Below are 12,289 nucleotides of genomic sequence, written 5' to 3'. Positions count from 1 at the left end.
TTGGCTACTTCCTGTGCTATAGCTCCAAGGCGTTGTCTGGCCACTCTTTCCCTCCATGGTCACTCTTCACCTCCACATACACATAGCATTACAGTGAGGGACTTGATATCTGTTTATAGGGCACCTGCTCTGAATAAAAAATGCTTTTGGGACTTAGAATGAGAGGGACACAGAGATGAATAACAGTTAATTTCTACACTTAAAGGAGCTTACAGTCCAGTGATAAAAACAGACACACACAAACCCCTAATACATGGTCGTGAGGGCCAAGGGGTTGGGGAAGAGGAAAGTGGCAAAGTGCCAGCCACAAAGTGCGAGTCAGTGACTACAGGGAATGTTTATTTAGAATTATTTTTAAAACTACAGTTTCCAGTACTATAAAAATGAGAAGTAGTTAGGCCATAACCAGGGACAAGGGAATCACGCCAACTCATATTTGCCCTTTTCTCTCCATCCTAGAACTCTGGCATCGGTGAAGATTTCCAAGGTGAAATATGTGATCTGGTCAGCAGACATGTCCCATGTAGCACTACTGGCCAAACATGGTAAGCCTTCATTATATCCCCCCTGATTCAGAGACTAGCCCCTCCCTCCCCCACCCCTGCCAGCCTACTGCACTCACCTTATCCAGCAGAGCACTCATGCCCTTTGCCTCTTACAGCCATTGTGATCTGTAACCGCAAACTGGAGGCTCTGTGTAACATTCATGAGAACATTCGTGTCAAGAGTGGGGCCTGGGATGAGAGTGGGGTATTTATCTATACCACAAGCAACCACATCAAATATGCTGTCACCACTGGGTAAGTTAAATGGCATGGGGTACTGAGTGGGAGAACATGGCTTCTTGAAATCTCCGTCCTGTCTCAAGAGATGTAACTGAAGTCTTCCATTAGCTTTCTTTGTGGTAAAGCCTTGTCTAGCATGTATGCGCTAGGGGGCATCAAAACATTCTCTTTTCAACTCCTTTAAAATTGTGAATATAACACAAAGAAAAGTACATAAATTATAAATATGCAATATACTGAAGAGTTATATAGTAAACATCTGTTTGACATTTGTTTCAGTCATCTAGTGCTTCCATAACAGAAATACCACAAGTGGATGGTTTTAACAAAGAGAAATTTATTTTCTCACAGGAAAGTAGGCTCAAAGTCCAAATTCACGGCATCAGCTCCAGGGGAAGGCTTTCTCTCTCTCTTGGCTCTGGAGGAAGGTCTTTCTCATCAGTCTTCACCTGGACTAGGAGCTTCTTTGCGCAGGAACCCCAGGTCTAAAAGACCCTATGTGCTCCCGGTGCTTCTTTCTTGGTGGTCTGAGGTCCCCAACTCTCTGCTTGCTTCCCTTTCCTTTTATCTCTTGAGAGAGAAAAGGTGGTACAGGCCACACCCCAGGGAAACTCCCTTTATCTTGGATCAGGGAGGTGACCTGAGTAAGGGTGGTGTTACAATCCCACTCTAATCCTTTTTAACTTAAAATTACAATCACAAAATGGAGGACAACCACAGAATACTGGGAATCATGGCCCAGCCAAATTGATACATAGTTTTTGGGGACACAGTTCTATCCATTACAACATTCAAGTCAGAAACAGAATAATTCTGGCACCCCAGAAGCCCTTGCCGTGTGATCTTTATTAATTATAACCCTCCCTCCCTCTTCTACTCAAAGATAACATTATTCTGACCAAAAAACCCCACTGCCTAGTATGTACCTTAGTTTTGCCTGATTTTAAACTTTATGCAAATGAAATCACACTGAGTATATTATTTTGTATTTTGTTCAATGTTTTGTTTTAGAAGATTCAGCCATATTGTAGCTTCAATTTATTTATTTTCGTTGTATAGTATCCCATTATATTCCATAGTTTATTTATCCAGTCTACTCTTAAGGAACAGTTGAATGATTCCTAGTGCTTATTATAAAAAATGCTTTTTTTTTTATTTTAATTTTGTTGTTGAGAATATACACAGCAAAACAGACAGGAACTCAACATTTTCTACACGTACAATTCAGTGACGCTGATTACATTGTTACGATTACACAACCATCCTTACCTTCCTTTTCTGAGTTGTTTCTCCTCCATTAACATAAACTCACTGCCCTCTTAGGTTCCTAAAAAAAGGTTCCTACCTAATCTTTATGGCTGCTAACCAAAAAGGCCGGAAACCCTGGTGGCATAGTGGTTAAGCGCTATGGCTGCTAACCAAAAAGTCAGCAGTTCGAATCCACCAGGCAGTCCTTGGGAATGAGGACCCTACTCTGTCCTATAGGGTCGCTATGAGTCGGAATCGACTCAGTGGCACTGGGTTTGGTTTTGGTAACCAAAAGGCCGGCATTTTGAGTCTACCAGCCACTCCTTGGAATCCCTATTGAGCAGTTCTGCTCTGTCCTGTGGAGTCACTGTGAGTTGGAATCCACTCAAAGGCAGCAGGTTTAGCATTGGTTTTTTGTCAGTTTGATCCCATATAGATAGTTCTTAAAAGAGCATAGTGTTCAAGGCACATGTTTTTTACTAGTTAAGCTAAACTATTGCTTGGTTTTAAGTATATTTCAGGGGATATTTTTGGTTTAAGTTTTAAAAATTATCTCAGGGCAATAGTTTTGGTGGTTTATCCAGCCTGCATGGCTCCAGAAAATTCTGTTCTGCATTTTCTCCCTTTTAATCAAGATTCTTATATAGAATCTTTGATCAAAATGATGACCAGTGCCTTTTTAAAAATTGTTTTACATGTATTTTTGTACAAATATTCATACATATCTCTAGAGTATATGCTCAGAGTAGAATTAACTGTGTCATAGACTGCACATCTTCACATTTATTAAGTCACATGAAACTGCTTTCCAAAGTGGTTGTACCAGTTCCTATGCCCACAGCATTGTATAAAAGTTTCATTGCTCATTGTCCTTGCCAATACTTGGCTTTATCAGACTTTTATTTTGTCCATTTAGTAGATGTGTAATGTTATCTTGTAATTTTACGTTGTTATCTCTCATATCTAATGTGATTGAGCGCATGAAACGTTTGGCCATCCATCAGAATTTCTTCTTCTATGAATTCTGTTTGTCTTCCCCCTCCTTTTTAAATTAGATTATCTGTCTTTTTCTTGTTAATTTGTAGGAATTCTTTTTTGTTTGTTTAATATTTATTGTGCTTTAAGTGAAAGTTTACAAGTCAAGTCAGTCTCTCATATAAAAATTTATATACATCTTGCTATATACTCCTAGTTGCTTTCCCCCTAAGACAGCACACTCCTCTCCACCCTGTATTTTCATGTCCATTCAGCCAGCTTCTGTCCCCCTCTGCCTTCTCATCTTCCCTCCAGACAGGAGCTGCCCACATAGTCTTATGTGTCTACTTGATCCGAGAAGGTCACTCCTCACCGGTATCATTTTCTATCTTATAGTTCAGTCTAATCCTTGTCTGAAGAGTTGGCTTTGGGTGTAGGAATTCTTTATATATTTTGATACCAGTCTTCTTTCAGGGCTATGAGTTGTAAATATTAATATCTTCTTCCATTCTGTAGTAAGTCTTTTGATTTTCTTTATGATTCCCTTTGATGAACAGAAGTTTTTAATTTTAATGTAGTTGAACTTAAGAATCTTTTTTTTTTTTAATGGATATTGGCTTTTGTGTCCTATTTAAGAAATCTTTATTGACTGCAAGATCATAAAAGTATTCTTCCATATTCTCTTGTAAAAACTTTATGGTTTTACCTTTTATGTCTAGGTTTATAATCTATCTGAAGTTGATTATTGTGTATGATATAAGACAGGGGGTCCAATTTCACTTTTTCCCAGAAGGACACTCAGTTGCCCCAGCATAACTTACTGAAAAGCATACCCTTTCTGCATTGTTCTGGTGTGCTACCTTTGTCTTATGTAAATAGTTTTTCCAGACATGCAGGGATCTGTTTCTGTGGTCTGTTTGTCTGTCTTTGCTCTAATTCCACACTGTCTCAAATATTACAGCTTTATGAGAAATCTTCATATCTGGTTAAACACATCCTCCCATCTTTCTCACTTTGTTGTAATCCATCAAAAGTTATTGGGCTATTTTTACCTAAATTTTGCACTGTCACATAAATTATAGAATCAACTTGTGAAATTATGTTAATAAAAATCTCATAAGGCTGATTCCCAAAATGCAAAGATAACTCGCATCCCCTCTTTGCCACTTTATCTCTGACACCACCTACCTGGCACTTTTCTCTGACTCTAAACACCCAGAGTTAGATCAGACCTCATGGCTGACCACCCTGAACCAGGTCAAAACACACAAGTTAGGAGTCTGTCCTTCAGACTGCCAATAGGCAGATGCCAGTCTCTGCAGGTTCTCATTGCCTCCAGTGGGTTCAATAACTCAGTAGAACAACTGATAGAACTCATAGAGCATCGTCTATACTTATTATAACAACTTTAATACATTGAAACGTGTGAGAGCCTGAACTCGACAGGACTGCTTTGTTTTTCCGGGTCTCACAAGTTTTCTGACTTAGACAGGGTACAGCCGTATCGCTTTTCTATCACTCTCTATTACTGAAAAATATTTGAGTTCTTCTTTTCTGATAGTTTCTGTCTTGCACAGGTTCCAGCTTTCACAGTTTTTTCTGTATAACCACCAACACCAAACTAAACACAATACTGTTGATTCCCACTCTTAGCATCCCTGTAGGACAGAGTAGAACTGTTGCATAGGGTTTCCAAGGCTGTAAATCTTTATGGAAGCAGACTGCCATATCTTCCTGCTGCAGAGCAGGTGGTGGGTTTGAACCACCAACCTTTCAGTTAGCAGCTTAACCACTGCTTCACCAGGGCTCCTTTTTCTAGAGCCACAAGAGGATACAAATGAGATGTACAAGCCTGGCCCTGGGAGAGGTCCAGGTGCTAGACTTCCATTGTCTTCAGAGATCTGCCACACCTCTCCTCTTGCCAATCCAGAGAGCCTAACTGCTTCCCTATTCAGGGACTGGGGCCTCTGCATATACATGATTGGTGTCTCATTACATCTACATGATTGATCGAATCAGTGCACGCTGTTGATTGTATCATGCCCCCCTCTCTTCCGAAAGTTATTCCCCAGGTGTGGTCCTGGGGAGGAGCCCTGGTGGTACAGTGGTTAAGCGCTCAGCTGCTAACCAAAAGGTTAGCGGTTTGAAACCACCAGTCACTCTGCAGGAGAAAGATGTGGCAGTCAGCTTCCCTCACTACTACAGCTTTGAAAGCTGTGAGGCAGTTCTCCTCTGTCCTGTAGGGTTGCTGGGAGTCAGAATTGACTTGGTGGCAACAGGCTCAGTTTACTTGTTTTGGTCCTCAGGGCTCATACTATATTTGCATGTGTTTAAGTGTTACCTAGCTATTTAGGAAAACAAACGCATCTTGATTGCTGGTAAATTCCAAGGTTATTTTCAGGACCCAGAGACAAAAGGCCAAATAAAATTCTTGTTCCACACCAAAATTATACACCAAAAAAAAAAAAAAAAAAAACCTGTTGTGATTTCACTTGGGATTGTATTGAACTGTATGTCAATGTAGGGAAACTGCATCTTTACAATATTAAATTTCCTAATCTGTGAGCATGGTATGGCAGCTCTTCACTAATTTAGGTCTTCTGAAATGTCTTTCTGTAAAGTTTTATAGTTTTCTCCATAGAGATCTTGTATTTCTCTGGTTAGATTTATTCCTCGGCGCTTGATAGGTTTTGGTGCTATTTGTAAATGGATAGTGTTAAAACTAATCCAGACTCAAAGACATGAAAGCAGAAGGTTTATTCCAAGCAGGCATTCTGTATGCGTTCAGGGAGATCATTTCACTTCTAAAAACAAGTGTTTCAAAGTAGGCCAGTTACAATTAAAAAAAAAACCTTTGAATTAACTCAAAACTATAATATTATATTTGATTGTTTTATAATTTAATGAACAATTTGCAAACTGGGGGAGTGAGAGTTTCCCTGCATCATGTAGGAAATGAAAAAGAACTCCTAAAGATTGGAGATTTCACAGAAGCTTTGAAATATTTTTTTCTTAATGAATACAAGTTTCTACAGTGACCAAGTACTTAATGGTCACTGAGTTAGCATGAAAAAGGTAACTCCTGAAGGTTTGGCCTGTATTGCTTACGGATTACTGAGCTTCAGTTTGCGATGATGGAAAGATTAAATCGATTAAGAATAGGGTTGCACAGCCAATTATTTTAAGTACTGTCAGTAAGTTGTACACTTGTAGAAAATTGAACTGGCAAAGAAAAAAAAAAAAAGGAGTAGCTGCTGAGGCTGCTTATATACAGCCAAACACCTCATGGTATTTGGCTCCTTGGTTTGGAGGTTTAGGTCATGGCTTCATGGGACATCCCAGTTAACTGGCCTAATAACGTGTTTAATTACCTCCTAATTCATTGCCTAGTGCCCGGGGCCTTAAAAGCTTGCAAGCAGCCATCCAAGACACAACAGTTAGTCTCTATTCACCTGGAGCAACAAAGGAAGAAGGAGAATCAGGACTAGGGGAAGAAAATGGAATGTGTAGCTAATGGCCTCTATGAGCAACTGTTTCCTGTGCCATGAGAACAGAAGAACTGGATGGTTCCCAGCTACCATTACTGAACATTTTGATCAAAGCTTCTGTAGAAGAATCCTGGTTAAAACTGGGAAAATGCAGAACAGAATTTCACATTCAAATGGACTGCAGCATTTCTGGAGCCATGGAGGCTGGCTGAACCCCTGAAGATATTGCCCTGAGATAATCATTAAACTTAAAAAATATCCCCTGAAGCTTCCTTAAAACCAGACTATCAGCTTAACTAGTCAAAAATCTCTGCCTTGAGCATCATGCTCTTTTAAGAACTATCTATATGGAATTAAATTGACAACAGCAACTCAAAGATTAGATAGGATCCTTAGGGGGCAGTGAGTTTGTTATTGAGGGAGGAGCCACTCAGAAAAGGAGGGTAAGAATGGTTGCACAACTCGAACAACAACATAATCAGTGTCACTGAATTGTACAACTTGAAAATGTTCAGTTGGTGTATGTTTTGCTATGTATATTCTCAACGACAATGACAAAAAAAAAAAAGATTTGGGCTCCACCCACCCACCTGCAGCTATGCATCTTGAAATTTAAATTACAGAAGCCCACCATCTTTTTGATTAAATGAGGATGTAATGTTTTTGTTATTGACTACCCCTTTCTACCCGGAAAAGAGAAATTTACAATGCTGCAGAGCAGCTTTTGGGGTTAGGCTTTTTTTAGTGTTAATATTTGATTTTGTGGGTAAGAAAAAACTCCTTAAAATCAAAGTAAGATATCTGTTATTAATTTTTTGTTTCACAATAGTAGTTTGTCAAAAATTTCATTATACTGATATTTAGAAATACCAAGAGTTTTTAAATTGATTTTATATCAGGAACCTTGAACTTTTATTAATTCTAGTTAATTTATTTGTATTTTCTTTTGGGTATTTTTCATAAATCATAGTATCTGTGAATAGAGTTTTGTTCTTTTCCAGGACTAATACTTTTATATATATGTGTATGTGTATATAAAATATATATGTATATATATGTGTATGTATATATGCATGCATTTATGTATATATTGTTTCTTGTTTTGTCTTACTGCACTGACTGGGTTGTCTGGTACAATACAATGATGAGTAAGCATTGTAATAACAAACACCTTTTTCTTGTTCCCAGTTTTAAAGGGCAAGCTTTTAGTGTATTGCTGTTATGTAGGTTTGCTCTAGATTTTTTATAGATACTCCTGTATAAAGAAATTTCCTTGCTCACCACTTTTGATTTTGGACAGAACATCTAGAAGGAAGATCAACAAGAAAACAGATGACCTGAATGACACTACAAACCAACTAGACTTACCAGACATATATAGAGCACTTCTCCGAAAAACAGGACAATATACATTCTACTCCATTGCACACGGATCATCCTCCAGGATATACCACGTTTTAAGTCACAGAGCAAGTTTCGATAAATTTAAAGAGATCGAAATCATACAAAGTAGTTTCTCTGACCACAAGGGAGTAAAGCTAGAAATCAGTAACAGAAAAAAACTTGGAAAATACTCAAACATGTGGAAATTAAATAACATACTATTAAACTACCTGTAGGGCAGTGGAGAAATCACAAATTTCTTAGAGTAAATGAAAGTGAAAGCACAACATACCAAAATTTATGGGGTACAGCAAAGGCAGTACTCAGAGGAAAACTTACAGCGATAAATGCCTACATACAAAAAGAGGAAAGATCTCAGATTAACAGCCTAACTTGACAACTCTAGGAACTAGGACAAGAAGAACAAACTAAGCCTAAACCTACCAGAAGAAAGGAAGTAACAAAGATCAGAGTAGAAATAAATAACATCAAAAACAAAAACAATAGAATCAATAAAACTAGAAGTGGGTTCTTTGAAAAGATCAATAAAACTGACAAACCTTTAGCTAGACAGAGAAAAGATGCAAATAACTGAAATAAAAAATGAAAGAGGGGACATCATAGCTGACCTGATAGAAATAAAGAGAATTATGAGAGAATATTGTGAACAACTGTATGGCAACAAACTGGATAACCTAGATGAAATGGACAAATTCTTAGAAGCACACAACCTGCCCAAACTGTCTCGAGAGGAAATAGAAAGTCCTAACAGACCCATAACAAGTGAAGAGCTCGAATCAGTGATCAAAATCCTCCCGACAAAAAAAAGTCCTGGACCAGATGGCTTCACTGGGGAATTCTGTAAAATAGGATTTAACACTAATACTGTTTAAACCCTTCCAAAATATGAGGAGGCAGGAATACTCCCTAATTCATTCTGTGAACCTGATAGTCAAACTAGACAAGGAAACAACAAAAGTAGAAAACTACAGGCCAATATCTCTTATGAATGTAGATACAAAAATCCTCAACAAATTGCTAGTGAACAGAATCCAACAGCATATTAAAAGAGTCATACACTGTGACCACGTGGAATTTATTCCAGGAATGCAGGATGGTACAACATTAGAAAATCAATCAGCGTAATACACCACATCAGTAAAACAAAGGAAAAGAACCACAGAATCATCTCTGTGGATGCAGAAATCAAGTAAGACACTGCATTGGACAGATTGCTGCAAAAGATCTCTTTAAAGTGTTAAAAAGCAAAGATGTCACTTTAAGGACTAAAGTGTGCCTGACTCAAGCCATGGTGTTTTCAATCGCCGCGTGTGCATGTGGAGGTGGACAATGAATAAGGAATACTGAAAAAGAAATGATGCCTTTGAATTATGATGTTGGCGAAGAATATCGAACATACCATGGACTGTCAAAAGAACAAAACAAATCCATCTTGGAAGAACTACAACCAGAATCCTCATTCGAAGCGAGGATGACGAGACTGTATGTCTCACATACTTTGGACATGTTATTAGGAGAGATCATTCCCTGGAGAAGGACATCATGCTGGGTAGAATAGACGGTCAGCGAAAAAGAGGAAGACCCTCAATGAGATGGACTGACAAAGTAGCTTCAACAGTGGACTCAAGCATAACAATGATTGTGAAGACAGCACAGGCCTGGGCAGTGTTTCGTTCTGTTTTATGTAGGGTCGCTATAAGTTGGAACTGACTCGACGGCCCCTAACAACAACAATGGATGCAGAAAAAAGTATTTCATAAAATCCAACATGCTTTCTTGATGAAAATCCTAAAGAAGATTGATATAGAGGGGGGGAAATTCCTCAGTCTGATTTAGGGCATATATGAAAAGCCAACAGCCAACATTATTCTTAATGGAAAAAGACCTAGAGCTTTCCCCTTGAAATCGGGAAGAATGCAAGCATGCTCATTCTCACTACAACTATTCATTAGGGTATTAGAAATCCTAGCTAGAGCAATAAGACAAGAAAAAGAAAAGGTATCCAGATTGGAAAAGAAAAAGTAAAATTATTTCTAATCCTGGATGATATGATCCTATATGTAGAAAATTCCCAGTATCCTACAAGAAAATTTCTAGAGTTAATAGAGAAATTTAGCAAAGTTGTATGGTACATGGTCAACAAACAAAAATCAGTTGGGTTTCTATATACCAGCAGTGAGACATCTGAAAGAGAAATTAGGGAAACAATTCCTTTTATAATAGCATCTAAGAGAATAAAATACCTAGGAGTAAATCTAACCAGAGACATGAATTTATACAGTAGGAACTATAAAACACTGCTGAAAGAGATTAAAGAAGACTTAAATAAATGGAAAGATGTTCCATGTTCATGGATTAGCAGACTTAGTATTGTTAAGATGTCAGTACTGCCCAAAGCAATCTATAGATTCAGCACAATCCTGATCAAAATTCCAATAGCCTTCTTCACAAAAAATAGAAAATAAAGTCCTCAACTTTATATGGAATGGCAGGAGGCCCCGAATAGCTAAAAGTGTATTGAAATAGAAGAACAAAGTATGAGGACTCACACTCCCTGATTTTAAAGCATACTGTATAGTTACAGTAATCAAAACAGTCTAGTACTGGTATAACAGTAGACACATAGACCAATGGAATAGAATTGAGAGTCTAGAAGTAAACCCATATGTCTGTGGTCAACTGATTTTTGACAAGGGTGCTAAGCCTGCTTGATGGGGAAAGAGTCTCTTTAAGGAATGGTGCTGGGAGAATTGAATTTCCAAATGCAGAAAATGAAACAGGATCCATGCCTCATACCCCACACAAAAACAAATTCAAAATGGATTAAGGACTTACATAAACAAACTAAAACTGTAAAATTTTTGATGGAAAAATGGACAACATTGTCAGGCCCAGCTTTCAAAAGTGGATTATCTAATAATAACAAAAGCACAAACAGCAAAAGACGTAAAAATTAAAAACTTTTGTTCATCAAAAGACTTTACCAAAAAAAAAAATGAAAAGGCAAGCTACCGACTGGTAGAGTATCTTCAGAAACCACATATCCAATGAGAATCTAATAACCAAAAATATAAAATTTTGACAACTTAGAAAGACAAATAGCCTAATCATAAAATTGGGCAAAGGACTTGAATAGACATTTCACCAAAGGGGATGGCCACCAAACACATAAAAAGATGCTCAGCATCATTAACCATCAGAGAGATGCAAATCAAAACCACAATGAGATACCATTTCACTCCCACTACGATGGTTGAGGAGCTCTGGTGGCGCAGTGGTTAAGAGCTCAGGTGCTAACCAAAAGGTCAGCAGTTCGAATCCACCAGCCACTCCTTGGAAACCCTATGGGGTAGTTCTACCCTGTCCTGTAGAGTCACCATGAGTCAGAATCAACTGGAGGGCAATGGGTATCATTGTTTTGTTTTTGTTTTTTTTATTAGGATGGCTAAGATTAAAAAGAGAAAAACAGAAAATAATAAATGTTGATGAGGATGTGGGAGAATTGACTTGAAAGTGGAGACTCAAAAAGAGACTTGTACACCAGTGTTCATTGCAACAGTATTCATAATAGCCAAAAGGTGGAAACAACCCAAATACCCATCAACAGGTAAATTGGTAAAGAAAATGTGGTACATATATACAATGGAATACTACTCCTCAGCTAGTAGGAGAAATGAAGTCTTGATGCATACTGCACTGTGGATGGACCTTGAAGACGTCATGCTGAGCGAAATAAGCCGGTCAGAAAAGGACAAATACTATGTTACCTTATTTGCCTAAAAAGACAAGAAAAGACAAATGCAAACAGACCAAAGTTTTATTAGTGGTTACCAGGGGCAGGAGGGCGGGGGAGAAGGAGGGTTAACAATGATGGAAAAATGACATTGATTAAGGGTAGAGTTGCACAGCAGATTGTTGTAAATACTGTCATTAAGGTGTACATTTGCAAGAAGTTGAATTGGCAAAAATTGTGTTGTAGATATGTATACAACTACCAAAAAAAAAGAGTAGCTGCTGAGGCTGCTTATGTACAACCACACACTTCATGACATTTGCTTCCTTGTTTTGGAAGTTGAGGGTCACGGTTTCATGGGATATCTAGTTAATTGGCCTAGTAACATGTTTAGTGCGTTTGTTCTACCTCCTAGTTTGTTGCATAGTGCATGGGGTCTTAAAAGCTTGCAAGCAGCCATCTAAGGCACAGCAGTTGGTCTGTATTCACCTGGAGGAACAGAGGAAGAAGGAGAGTCAGGAATAGGAGGAGGACATGGAATGTGTGGCTGATTGCCTCCATGAACAGTGGCCTCCTTTGCTTTGAAACCAGAAGAACTGGATGGTGCCCAGCTACCATTACTGAGCATTTTGACCAAGGATTCCATAGAAGACTCG

At 38.3% G+C, this 12,289-nt stretch overlaps 1 protein-coding gene across 2 annotated transcripts in view; it reads left to right on the top strand.

Annotated features, from left to right (window-relative positions):
* COPA (COPI coat complex subunit alpha) overlaps positions 1 to 12,289 on the top strand; it is a 63,833-nt gene that overhangs the window by 28,797 nt on the left and 22,747 nt on the right. Inside the window, exons 16-17 of one of the 2 annotated variants that reach the window (XM_023554162.2) lie at positions 460 to 545; positions 635 to 800. In XM_023554162.2, the coding sequence (XP_023409930.1) occupies positions 460 to 545; positions 635 to 800 (252 nt within the window). The remainder of the gene's footprint in view (positions 1 to 459; positions 546 to 634; positions 801 to 12,289) is intronic. The other variant, XM_003415185.4, reaches the window with a different exon arrangement.

Source organism: Loxodonta africana, chromosome 3, assembly GCF_030014295.1.
Source record: "Loxodonta africana isolate mLoxAfr1 chromosome 3, mLoxAfr1.hap2, whole genome shotgun sequence".
Taxonomy (NCBI): domain Eukaryota; kingdom Metazoa; phylum Chordata; class Mammalia; order Proboscidea; family Elephantidae; genus Loxodonta; species Loxodonta africana.
This window is presented reverse-complemented; position numbering and strand designations above follow the sequence as displayed.